The following is a 13,133-nucleotide window of genomic DNA, read 5'->3' as shown; positions in this document are numbered from 1 at the left end:
ACCAACTTGGATGCCTTTTTTTTTTTTTTAATGTTTATTCAGTTTTGAGAGCGTGCGAACAGGGGAGGGGCAGAGAGAAAGGGAGACACAGAATCCAAAGCAGGCTCCAGGCTCTGAGCTGTCAGCACAGAGCCCATTGTGGGGCTCGAACTCATGGACCTTGAGATCATGACTTGAGCCAAAGTGGGCCACTTAACCGACTGAGCCACCCAGGCGCCCCGCCTTTTTTTTTTAATGTTTATTTATTTTTGAGAGAGAGAGACAGGGCATGAGTGGGGAGGAAGGGCAGAGAGAGAGTGGGAGACAGAATCCCTAGCAGGCTCCAGGCTCCAAGCTGTCAGCACAGAGCCTGACAAGGGGCTCAAACTCAAAATTTGCAAGATCATAACCTGAACCGAAGTCAGACACTCAACCGACTGAGCCACCCAGGCGCCCTCCCAACTTGGTTGCCTTTTATTTCTTTCAGTTGTCTGATTGCCTTGGCTAGGACTTGGAGTACTATGTTAAGTAAAAGTGGTGAGAGTGGACATCCTGTCTTGTTCCTGACCTTAGGGGAAAAGCTTTCAGTGTTTCATCATTGCATCTGATGTTAGCTGTGGGTTTCTCAGTATATGGCCTTTATTATGTTGAAGTGTGTTCCCTCTAAATGTACTTTGTTGAACGGATGTTGTATTTTATCAGATGCTTTTTCTGCATCTATTAAGATGACCATATGGTTTTTATCCTTCATTTTGTTGTGATGTATCACGTTGATTGATCTGCAGATACTGAACCAGCTATGTATCCTAGAATAAATCCTACTTGATCATGTGAATGATCCTTTTAACATATTGTTGGATTCAGTTTGCCAGTATTTTGCTGAGAATTTTTGCATCTGTGTTTATCAGGGATGTTAGCCTGTAGTTTTCTTTCTTGGTAGGACCTGTGTTCTGGTTTTGATATCAAAGTACTGCTGACCTCACAGAAAGAATTTGGAAGTTTTCTTTGCTCTTCTGTTTTTTGGAATAGTTTGAGAAGATGGAGTGTTAACTCTTCTTTAAATGTTTTTATATTTTATTTTATTTTATTTTATTTTATTTTATTTTATTTTATTTTATTTTATTTTATTTTATTTTAACGTTTATTTATTTTTGAGACAGGGAGAGACAGAGCATGAACAGGGGAGGGTCAGAGAGAGAGGGAGACACAGAATCCAAAACAGGCTCCAGGCTCTGAGCTGTCAGCACAGAGCCCAATGCGGGGCTCAAACTCACGGACCGCGAGATCATGACCTGAGCCAAAGTCAGACGCTTAACCGACTGAGCTACCCAGGCGCCCCTCTTTAAATGTTTTTTAAAATTTATTTTGAGAGAGAGAGAGTAAGAATGAAAGTGGGGGGGGGCATAAAGAGACAGGGACAGAGGATCCCAAGTGGGCTCCATGCCAACAGCAGAGAGTTCTGTGTGGGGCTCGAATTCACAAACTGTGAGATCATGACCTGAGCTGAAGTCAGACACTTAACCTACTGAGCCACCCAGGTGCCCTTTAATTCTTTTTTAAGTAAATGTTTGGTAGAATTCACCTGTGAAGCCATCCAGTCCTAGACTTGTGTTTGTTGGGAGTTCTTTTTATTACAAATTCAATTTCATTACTAGAACTTGGTCTGTTCAGATTTTTTTTTATTATTATGTTTATTTATTTTGAGAGAAAAAGAGTGCGAGTGGGGCAGGGGCAGAGTGAGAGGGAGACACAGAATCCGAAGCAGGCTCCAGGCTCTGAGCTGTCAGCACAGAGCCCATCGCGGGGCTCAAACCCATGAGTTTGAGATCATGACCTGAGTCGAAGTCAGACACTCAACCAGTTGGGCCATCCAGGCACCCCTAGATTTTTTTTTTAAGTTTATTTATTTTGAGAGGTGGGGTGGGGCAGAGAAATAGGGAAAGAGAGAATTCCTAGCAGGCTCTGCACTGTCAGCTCAGAGCCTAACGTGGGACTCAAACTCACAAACCATGAGAACATGAGCTGAAATCAAGAGTCGGATACTTGAGGGGCGCCTGGGGTGCCTGGATGACTCAATCGTTGAGCATCTGACTTTGGCTCAGGTCATGAAATCACAGTTCATGAGTTCAAGCCCCACATTGGGCTCTGTGCTGACAGCTCAGCCTGGAGCCTGCTTCAGATTCTGTGTCTCCCTCTCTGTCTCTGCCTCTCCCCAGCTCGCACTCTGTCTCTCTCTCTCTCTCTCTCTCTCTCTCTCTCTCAAAAATAAATTAAAAAAAAAAAGTCAGGGGGCGCCTGGGTGGCTCAGTCAGTTAAGCAACCAACTTCAGCTCAGGTCATGATCTCACAATTCATGGGTTTGAGCCCTGCATCGGGCTGTGTGCTGACAGTTCAGAGCCTGGAGCCTGCTTCCGATTCTGTGTCTCCCTCTCTCTGTACCTCCCCTGCTCATGCTCTGTCTCTCTCTGACTCTCAAAAAATAAATAAATGTTAATTAAAAAAAATTTTTTTTTTTTTAAGTCAGATAATTAACTGAGACACCCAGGTGCCCTGCTGTTCAGATTTTTATTTCTTCCTAATTCAGTCTTGGAAGATCATTAAGTTTCTAGGAATTTATCCATTTATTTTAGGTTGTCCAATGTGTTGGCATATAATTTTTCATAGTTGTATCTTACAGTCCTGTGGTGTCAGCTGTTACTTTTTCTCTTTCATTTCTGTATGTATGTATGTATGTATGTATAAAGTTTATTTATTTTGAGAGAGAGAGCGCAAGCAGGGGAAGGGCAGAGAGAGAAAAGGAGAGAATTCCAACTGGGGTCTTTCTGTCAATGCAGAGCCCCATGTGGGCTCAAACTCATGAACCGCAAGATCATGACCTGAGCCGAAGTCGGACGCTTAACTAACTGAGCCACCCAGATGCCCCTGAATTTATTTATTTGAGCCCTCCTTTTCTTGATGAGTCTGGCTGAAAGTTTATCAATTTTATCTTTTCAAAGAACCAGCTCTTGGTTTCATCTGGTCTTTGCTATTGTTTTTTTAGTCTCTATTTCACTTATAGCCATTCTTATTTTTATGATTTCCTTCCTTGTACTAACTTTGGGTTTTGCTCTTCTTTTTTTAGTTGCTTTATGTGTGAGGTTAGATTGTTTCTTTGAGATTTTTCTTGTTTCTTGAGGTAGGCCTGTATCCCTATAAATTTCCTTCTTAGGACTGCTTCTATTGCCTCCCAAAGATTTTGGACCACTGTGTTTCCATTCTCATTTGTCTCCAGGTGCTTTTTTTTTTAATGTCTCCTTTGATTTCTTTGTTGACCAATTTGTTGTTTGGTAGCATGTTGTTTAGCCTCCCCAGTTTTTTTTGGTGTATTTTTTGTATGTTTGTGCTTTTTCCAGTTTTTCTTCTATAATTGATTTTAAGTTTCATACTATTGTGGTCAGAAAAGCAGCTTAATATGATTTCAGTCTTCTTAAATTTATTGAGACTCCTTGTGTGGCCTAACATGATCAATCCTGGAGAATGTCCCATGTGCACTTGAAAAGAATGTGTATTTTGCTATCTTGGAATAGAATGTTCTGTATATATCTGTTAAGTCCATCAGCTCTAATGTGTCATTCAAAACCACTGTTTCCTTACTGATTTTCTGCCTGGATGATCTATCCATTGATGTAAGTAGTCCCCTACTATTGTATTATTGTCAGTTTCTTTTTTAATGTTTGTTGTTAGCTGCTTTATGTATTTAGGTGCTTCCATGTTGAGTGCATAGATATTTATGATTTTTATATTCTTTTGCTGGACATATATCCTCAAGCTGGATTCAGCTTGTTAGATCTCTTTATCATCATGTAATTCTATTTTAGTCTCACATGGGTACTGCTACCCCAGCTTTTTTTTTTTTTTTTTGCTTCCATTTGTGTGCGATATGTTTTTCTATCACTTCACTTTTGGTCTGTATATGTTTTTAGATCTGAAGTGAGTCTCTTCTGGCAGCATATAGACAGGTCTTGGTTTTTTATCCATTCATCTCAACCTACCTATGTCTTCTGACTGGAGCAGATAGACCATTTAAATTTAAAGTCATTACTTGGGGCGCCTGGATGGTTCTGTCCATTGAGCGTCCGACTCTTGATTTCAGCTCACGTCATGATCTTAGGGTCATGGGATCAAGGCTCACAGTGGAGCCTGCTTAAGAGTCTCTCTCTCCCCACCTCTGCCCCTTTCTTGGGCTCGCTCTTTCCTCAAAAATAAATAAGTAAATATGCATATGTTCTCTCATAAATAAATAATCACTGACAGGTGTGTACTTATTGCCATTTTGTTGTTTTTTGGTTGTTTCTGTAGTTATTCTCTATTCCTTCTCTTGCTCTCTTCACTTGCAGTTGATGGCTTCCTATAGTGTTGTGCTTATATTCCTTTCTCTTTGTTTTTTGTGTCTATTATAGGTTTTTGATTGGTGGTTACCATAAGGTTCATATATAACATTTTTTTTTTAAGTTTATTTATTCATTTTGAGAGAGAGAGAAGCGTGCGCAAGTGAGTGGGAGCGGGAGAGGGGCAGAGAGAGGGAGAGAGAGAATCCCAACCAGACTCCACACTGTCAGGAAGCCAGAAGCCTGAGGCTGGGTATTAGCACAGTTGCTTTCTTCTAAGGGCTGTGAGAAGTACTGTAAGCATCCCTGTCCCCTAGCTGCTGGTGGTTGCTGGTGATCATTGGCAATAATCTTTTCAAAGAACCACCTTTTTTTCTAATATTCTTTATTGTCTGTTGTTCCATGTTTCATTGATTTCCACCCTTCCTTTTATTATTCTTTTTTCAAGGTTTTCTTTTTTTTATAAGTTTGTTAAGCTTATTATACATTATTATAAGTTTATTATAAGTTTATTTTGAAACAGGGGCACCTGGGTGGCTCAGTCGGTTAAGCATACAACTTTGGCCCACATCATGATCTGTGAGTTCGAGCCCCACATCGGGCTCTGTACTAACAGCTCAGAGCCTGAAGCCTGCTTCAGATTCTGTGTCTCTCTCTTTCTCTGCTCCTCCCCCACTCATGCTCTGTCTCTCTCAAACATAAACATTAAAAAAAGAAGAAAGAAAGAAAGAACGGGCCTGAGCAGGGGAGGGGGCAGAGAGACACAGAATCCCAAGCAGGCTCTGCACTGGGGGGCTCAATCTCACAACCATGAGATCATGCCCTGAGCCAAAATCAAGAGTCAGATGCTTAACTGACTGAGTCACCCAGGTACCCCTTTATTATATTCTTTCTGATTTCTTTGCGTTTGCTCTGTAATTTATTTTCATCTTCTGAAATGCATGCTTAGCTCATCTGTTTTATCTTTTTTCTTTATTTCATAAAAAAATTTATTTGGGGGCAGCTGGCTGGCTCAGTCAGTAGAGCATGTGACTTTTGATCTCAAGGTTGTGAGTTCAAGCCCCATGATGGGGGTAGTTTGCTTTAAAAAATAAAAATAAATAAAAAAGATGTTATTTGAAGTTAAAAATGACCCACACAACTACTGCTTTAGCTGTGGCCCTCAAATTTTGACAAAAGTATATCACCTAAGAAGCACATTTATTCACAGCTCAGCCTCTCTGAAACCTACATGCATCTTACAGTCAATGGCACATGTTCTAAGTAGCTGTTTTTTCTTGCTTAGTGGTGTGTAAAATTAGGATACGTCTTCCACTCAGTGCATCTTCAATACCATACAATATTGCATAGTGTTTTCACTGACTTTTGCCTCTAAATATTTCTTTTTTTTTTTTTAAGTTTATTTATTTTTGAAAGAGAAAGCACAAGTAGGGGAGGGGCAGAGAGAGAGGGAGAGAGAGAATCCCCAGCAGGCTCCAGGCTGTCAACCCAGAGCCTGATGCAGGGCTCAAACTTACAAACTATGAGATAATGACCTGGGCCAAAATCAAGAGTTGGACAATTAACCAACTGAGCCACCCAGGCGCCCCTACCTCTCAGTATTTCTTAATTAGTCCTCTGGTTTACATTTTTAGCTCAACAGCTTTTTAGTGATATGCTATGTAGTTTAGTTTCTAAGATATGAGGCATTTTTAGCCATTCTTTTGTTGTTAATGTCTAACTGTATTATATTAAGGTCCAAGAATACAGTCTATATTATATTAGGAACTTATTAGGACTTCCTTCTGTCATCAGCCTTTCCGTATCCTTTTATTTTAAAAGTGTCTGTTATAGACACACAGGGACACAGTGCTTTTTGCCTGCCTCCCCCCCCCCCCGGCCTGGGCCCCCCAGTACCTGCCTGGATTCAGAAGTCACACAGTTGTGGGTATAAATCTGCTGTATCGCACATCTGTGCCAGCCTCCCTCTGTGCTTAGGGAACTGGGGCTGACCAGCAGGCCACAAGAACCTGCAAGGGCCCGATGAACTCGTAGGTGTGCTTGGCATGTAGGAACAGCTCTGCAACACTGTCAGATCTCACTCTGAAGTTCTTTTTTTAAAAAGGAGCATGGACCTTTCATAGAGGGAAACAAAAAGCTTATTACTTCCTTTTTGGCCTTTCTTTGTGTGGATAAAGCTGGGAGCCTCAGTCCAGTTTGTCTTCCAGTGCTATGGGAAAGACCAGCAATTAGTGAAATGCTCCTAGAAATGTTGTGAAAGTACAGAGTGAATCATCAAACCCTCTCTTAACCCTGAGCGGGCACAGCAGTGAGAGAGAGGCAGAGTGTGACCCCTCTTCCTTGCCTTTGCAGAATGCAGAGAGCTGTTTACAGCAGAAGAATGAAGCCATCACATCTTTTGAAGAAAAAACCAACCAGGTTATGTCCAGCATGAAACAGATGGAAGAAAGGTAATCACTCCCTGTGGCAGATACTCCCTAGAAGGTGCTGGACATTCCCCAGGCCCGGGAACTTACTCAGAGTCTCTCTCAAAAGGTCAGACAACTTGGGATGAAAGTCCTTTGGGATTGTAGTCTTGCTGAGCAAGGGGGCTGGATTCCCATCCTTGCCTAAGTGTGTATTCCCTTAATCAATCTCTGGGTGACTGTATCACATTGTCTTCTCAGGAGTCAGACCCATACAGTGAGCTCCTTGTCACCGACACACTTAAACATCAGTCTGTAATGGGTCAGAATAGAGCCTGAAAGCAGACCCCAACGAATATGGCAACTGATTTTCTTACAGAGGTGCAAAGGCAGTTCAAGGGAGAAAGGAAAATCTTTTCAATAAATGATACTGGGACGATCGGACATGCATAAGCAAAAAAAATGGACCTTGGTTGTATACTTCCTATCTTCTACAAAAATTAGCTGGAAATGGATCATAAGTCTAAATGGAAAACTTAAAACTTACAACCTCTGGAAGAAAACCTAGGAGAAAATCTTTGTGATCTTGGATTAGGCAAAGAGATCTTAGACATGACAAAAGCATGGGATCCAGGGCCCCTGGGTGGCTCAGTCAGTTGAGTGTCCAACTCTTGATTTCGGCTCAGGTCATAATTTCACGGTTCATGAGTTTGAGTCCCATGCCAGGCCCTGCGCTGGCACTGCAGAGCCTGCTTGGGATTCTCTCTCTCAGCCTGCTCTCTCTTGCTCTCTCTCTCTGTCAAAATAAATAAATAAAAACTTAAAAAAAAGTAATACTTTTGAAAAGCATGGTGTCCATGGGAGGAAAAACTTGATAAGTTGGACTTTATCAAAAGGTAAAACCTTTGTGCTATGAAAGACATGGTTAAGAGAATAAAAAGACCAGCTAGAGATTGACAGAAAACTTGCAAATCACTTAACTGACAAAGTTATATATTCTGTCTCCAGAATATATAAAGAACTCTCAAAACTCAACAGACAACCCAGTTGAAAAATGGACAAAAGACTTGAACGGACACTTCGCCAAAGAGGACGTAGGGATGGCAAATAAGCACACAAAAAGATGTTCAGTGTCAGTAGCCATCAAGGAGGTACATGTTTTGTTATGTTTTGTTTTAAATATTCATTTTTGAAAGAGTGCAAGCAGGGGAGGGGCAGAGAGAGGAGGACAGAGGTGGGCTTTTGTGCTAACAGCAGTGAGCCCTCTGTGGGTTCAAACTCACAAACCGCAAGATGAGGACCTGAGCCAAGGCAGACACTCAACCAGCTGAGCCACCCAGGCACCCCCAGGGAAGTACATGTTAAAATCACAGTGAGATGCTACTACACACCTGTTAGAACAGCTAAATATCTTTTTTTTTTTTCAACGTTTATTTATTTTTGGGACAGAGAGAGACAGAGCATGAACGGGGGAGGGGCAGAGAGAGAGGGAGACACAGAATCGGAAACAGGCTCCAGGCTCTGAGCCATCAGCCCAGAGCCCGACACGGGGCTCGAACTCACGGACCGCGAGATCGTGACCTGGCTGAAGTCGGACGCTTAACCGACTGCGCCACCCAGGCGCCCCACTAAATATCTTTTTAATGACAATACCGAGTGCTGACGGGGCTACAGAGCAACTAGAACTCTCCTACATGACCGGTGGGGATGCCAAATGGTACAGCCACATTGGAAAACAGTGTCTTAAAATAAAGCTAACCTTACTCTTCCATCTGACCCAACAATCCCACTCCTGGGTATCAGCCCAAGAGAAATGGAAACTAATGTCCTCACAAAAGCCCATACACAAATGTTTGTAGCAGGTCTATTCATTATTGTCAAAACTAGAAGCGAGTTAGAGGTGTTTCATCGAGTGAAGTAAGAACAAACTGGTACCCTGTACAGTGAAATAGTACTCAGGCAGAGGAAGGAATGAGCCACTGATCCACAAACTTGATTTCAGCGATACTAAGCTGAGAGAAAGAAGCCAGGCTTAAAACGTTATTTATATAAAGTATGATTCCACTTATAGGACACTCTGGAAAAGAAAAAGTCATGGTATCAGAGCCGATCAGGGGTCAGGGGTGGGAAGGGAGCCTTCAGGGGTGACAGAACTGCTCTGTCTCTTGATCACCATGGTGGTTCCATGGGTCTATCCATGTGCTAAAAACTCTGGGAATTGGGCACACGCATGAGTCAATCTTACTGTGTGCATATTTACAACGAAAGCCACGAGAACAGGAAAACACGATACCTTCGGTGGCGAGGGTGCCTCCTTTCCTTATGCAGATGTGCTTGCTTCGGTGCAGGTTACGGCAGTCTGAAAGGGCCAGGCAGGGGGCCGAGGAGCGGAGCCACCGGCTGCAGCAGGAGCTGGGCGGCCGGACATGTGCTTTGCAGCAGCAGCTCTCACAGTTGCATGAGCAGTGGTAGGCGGGCGGCCCGGTGGGGGGCAGGGCGGGGGGGGGGGCGGGCCGTGGCCTCTTCGAAGTTTAACCCTCATCTCCTGCGAGGCTGGAATGAGGGTTTGAGCGTGCGTGTAAAGCCCAGTGATGAGTGACAGATGTCTGTGTTTCACAAATGAGAGAGCTGGTTCGGGGTTCAGGAACGTCCCAGGGCCACTTGGCTGGTGAGCAGCAGGGGGTGGGGGGGTCCAGTAGCTTTCTCCTGCCCCCACCCCCAGTGTCCTCCAGTGGGAGCTGGCTCTGGGTTGGAAAAAGCAGAACTCGTGTTGCAACCCCCCACGCCCCAGGTCTTGCCTCAGTAGGGGATCCCACAGGTGCAGCCCTAAGTGTCCCCAGGCCCTTTTGCTTTCTTTCGGCTCACATGCAGTCAAGTGTGCACCTGCCCTTCTTCCCCTTGAGGGGTCCTGGTGTCCCCTGTGGAGGGGCAGGCAGCCCTGCTCCAGTGACAGGTTTAGATACGCATGTGACGATGCCAATTCCAATTCCCCGTTCCCTGTGTGGTGAATTGGGTTGGCGATTGTGCAGTTTCCGTGCAAATCTCCCACTGAGACTAACTCCAGTTCATTTTGGGAAAACAGCTCAAGTCTAGAGAAAGAGCTGAAATCAGAAAAAGAGCAAAGACAGGCTCTTCAACGAGAATTACAGCAGGAGAAAGACACTTCCTCTCTGCTCCGAGCAGAGCTACAGCAAGTGGAAGGATTAAAAAAGGTAAGGCAGGGGTGCCTGGGTGGCTCGGTTGAGTGTTGGACTCTTGATCTCAACTCAGGTCACGATCTCACAGTTCATGAGTTGGAGCCCCACATCATGCTATGTGCTGACAGCATGGAGCCTGCTTGGGATTCTCTCTTTCCCTTTCTCTGCCCCTCCCCTGCTCACTCACTCACTCTCTAAACAAATAAATAAACAAACAAACTAACTAAAAAAAAAGAAAAGTAAGGCAGCCATCCTTGGGAGAAAAAGAGCTACCAGTGTCTCTGGAAACTGCAACCACAGAGCCAGAGCTGTGCCCATGGAGCTGCTGCTCTGGGCAGCCGGTGCACACACCAGACACTCAGGGATGAGTGCTGTGAACAGAACATTCCCTGCTGTGGGCAGGGGTGGTCTGGGAAGAGTGACGGGCGGATCTGAATGACAGCAAGGGACGGCTATGCACAGGTCCAAGCTAAGAACCTCTCAGGCAGATAGCAGGAAGTGTGAGGGTCTGTCGTGGTCAAGGAGCAGAAAGAAGGGCCATGAGGCTGAGGTGTGGCGAGCGGAAGAAGGAAGCACTGGAGCTGAGGCCTCAGGTGGGCAGACCAGTCTCGGGCCCCCAGAGCTGCACGAAGGGATTTGGATCTTATCTTGAGCACGGTAAGAAGCTGTTGGGGGCATGGAGGGGGTGGGGGAGGTACATGGCCCACTTCATTTTAAGACCATCACCAGCTACTGTGTGAGAATGGGTGGCAGCCTTGCAAGAGAGGAAACAGTAAGCATGAACATCTTCCACCAAGTGCCACACCTCCACCCCAGAGGGGCTCGGCCTAGGGTCAGGTATCCTGGTTCCCCAGAACTTTCTGGGCCTGGGCCACCCCTGGGAAGCCAACCGAACCAGTCTCTGCCTGGAGTCACCTCGGTCCTCTGGTGAAGGTGAGGCCTGGATCCTATGGAAAGCTTCAGGGAGAGAGATGTTGGGGTGTCAGAATGGCACCTCTGTCTGGTTGCAGAACTAGATCTCCCAGGGAACCCAGGCAGTCTACAAGTCTTCCCCAATGATAAAAATCGCCAGGCATCTCCCGCAAAGGCTGGAGGTCCCCACAATGCTGGTGGGAGCAGCTGCAGCCTGCTAGGGGGTGTCCCTGGCTACTGCAGCCTCTCCTGGTGGGACTGGCATGCCTTCCGCACCACACCTGCCCTGGCGGAGGGTCCTTGAGGCTGGGGCAGCTCCCAGACCCGGATCTCGTTGTGCTGAACGTGGTAATGGGTCCTGCTGCACAATCTGAATGAGCCAACAAAGGCACTTTGGTTTCTGTTGAAAAGTGTCTAGAGCCCCTTGCTGGGGAGCCCACTAGGCCAGGGGTGGGGAGGACCCCTGGGGAGGGGAGAAGTTCCTCATGAGCCTCTCAGGCTTGGAAAAGGGAGGAGAAGAAATGGAGGGCAGAAGAGGACTCCCAGAAAGTTCTGCATCGTGCCTCCTTTATTCCACTCCCAACTACTTTGGTGTAAGATTTGAATCGCTTGCCCTCCCCACCTCCCACCCGCACTTACATACACACACAAGAAACAAAATGTATCTGACATCAGCAGGGTGCCCTGTGCCGTGTGCCTGTGACAGCAGGCTCTGGGGCGGCTGGGAGGGAAGTGCCCACCACTTAGGCCTAAGCCCTGAACCGCACTGTCCTGGGTCTTCTGTCCTGGCCCTCGCCAGCCTGTGTCAAGGTGCCCTGTTCTCAGGTTACGATGGTTGTCACTGTGTGAGCTGCTCTCCCCACATGCACGAGAATGAGATCCCAATCTGGGCCTTCATCAGCCTTGTTCACTCACTCACGACCAGCCCTTTCCAAAAAACACTATCCAGACAAGCCTTCCCTGGGCAAGTGACCTACAGTTCTATAGAAGTTTCACCTGTGTATTTTTGGAGGTAATTCTCTGTGTTTAAACAGTCCTTTAATAGCAACTCAGATGGGCAGAGCCTTGTTTGCCCTGGGAGGAGGACTGTTTGAATGGAGCTGTTTCCTGCTCCATGTCACTGTCCCTACCGCAGGGCCACCCCTGTAGCATTCACCTTGCAGTTGCCCATTCTGGAGAAACAGGCTGGTGAGAAGTAACCCACGAAGTAACTCTGTCTGGAGTGCGGTTCATACAACAAAACTGCTTTTTGCGCTTGAAAAGCATTCTGCCCTTCTTGTTGCTGTGATCGCTAAGCCTTTTTTTTTTTTTAATTTTTTTTAACGTTTATTTTTGAGAGACAGAGCATGAGCATGAGCAAGGGAGGGGACAGAGAGAGGGGGAGTCACAGCTTCCAAAGCAGACTCCAGGCTCCGAGCTGTCAGCATGGAGCCCGATGCGGGGCTCGAACTCACAAACCACGAGATCATGACCTGAGCCGAAGTCGGACACCCAACTGACTGAGCCACCCAGGTGCCCCTGTGATCGCTAAACCTTTTAAAAAAAAAAAAGAAAGAAAGAAAAAGACTGTCAGCGTATCAGGCATCTGGTCGGTTCGTTTTAGGAGCTGCGGGAGCTCCAGGACGAGAAGGCGGAGTTGCAGAAGGTTTGCGAGGAGCAGGAACAGGCCCTCCAGGAAATGGGGCTGCACCTCAGCCAGTAAGACCCCAGTCCCCCTCACCTGCCCCCTGCGCTGCCCCCTGGAGTCACACCAGCCTGCCCACCGGGCCCTGAACCAAATTGTGTTGTCGTGGGAGGGAGGGCTGGGAAGGAGGCCTGCCAGGTGGAGGTCAGGCCTCGAGGACGCAATGCTGGTTGAACGCATTAAGAAACCCCAGATGGGTGAACCAGATGGGTGGGGGGCGGGCTGCTTGCTGGGCCTGCAGTCAGACCAGAGTGGATACTGTGGTTTGAGGGTTCCAGCCTGCCCTAGCCAAAGTGCGGTCACCTCCAGCCTTTGGATACTTGCACCCACCAGTCTTTCTGTCTGCTCTGCTGGCTGCTGCTGCAGGAGTGCCGATGTTGGTGCTTCTGTCCTGTAACTGGACAGCTCTCCTTCCCGATGTCCCAGTCCTGCCAGGTTGCTCTGGACAGTCTGATAGGTCACAGCCGATACTAGAATATGTCCACCTGTGCAATTATTGTTGTTGTTGTTGTTGTTTTTAATATTTCTTGAAAGAGATAGGGCATGAGCAGGGGAGGGGCAGAGAGAGACACAGAATTCGAAGCAGGCT

At 46.2% G+C, this 13,133-nt stretch overlaps 1 protein-coding gene across 2 annotated transcripts in view; it reads left to right on the top strand.

Moving 5' to 3' along the window:
• The window catches only part of RUFY1 (RUN and FYVE domain containing 1), a 59,461-nt gene that overhangs the window by 41,185 nt on the left and 5,143 nt on the right, over positions 1–13,133 (top strand). For both annotated transcript variants that reach the window (XM_043585511.1, XM_043585508.1), the window contains 4 exons: positions 6,699–6,796; positions 9,100–9,219; positions 9,834–9,963; positions 12,464–12,558. In XM_043585511.1, coding sequence (XP_043441446.1) covers positions 6,699–6,796; positions 9,100–9,219; positions 9,834–9,963; positions 12,464–12,558 — 443 coding nt within the window. The remainder of the gene's footprint in view (positions 1–6,698; positions 6,797–9,099; positions 9,220–9,833; positions 9,964–12,463; positions 12,559–13,133) is intronic.

The sequence above is a fragment of the Prionailurus bengalensis genome, chromosome A1 (assembly GCF_016509475.1).
Source record: "Prionailurus bengalensis isolate Pbe53 chromosome A1, Fcat_Pben_1.1_paternal_pri, whole genome shotgun sequence".
NCBI lineage: Eukaryota > Metazoa > Chordata > Mammalia > Carnivora > Felidae > Prionailurus > Prionailurus bengalensis.
This window is presented reverse-complemented; position numbering and strand designations above follow the sequence as displayed.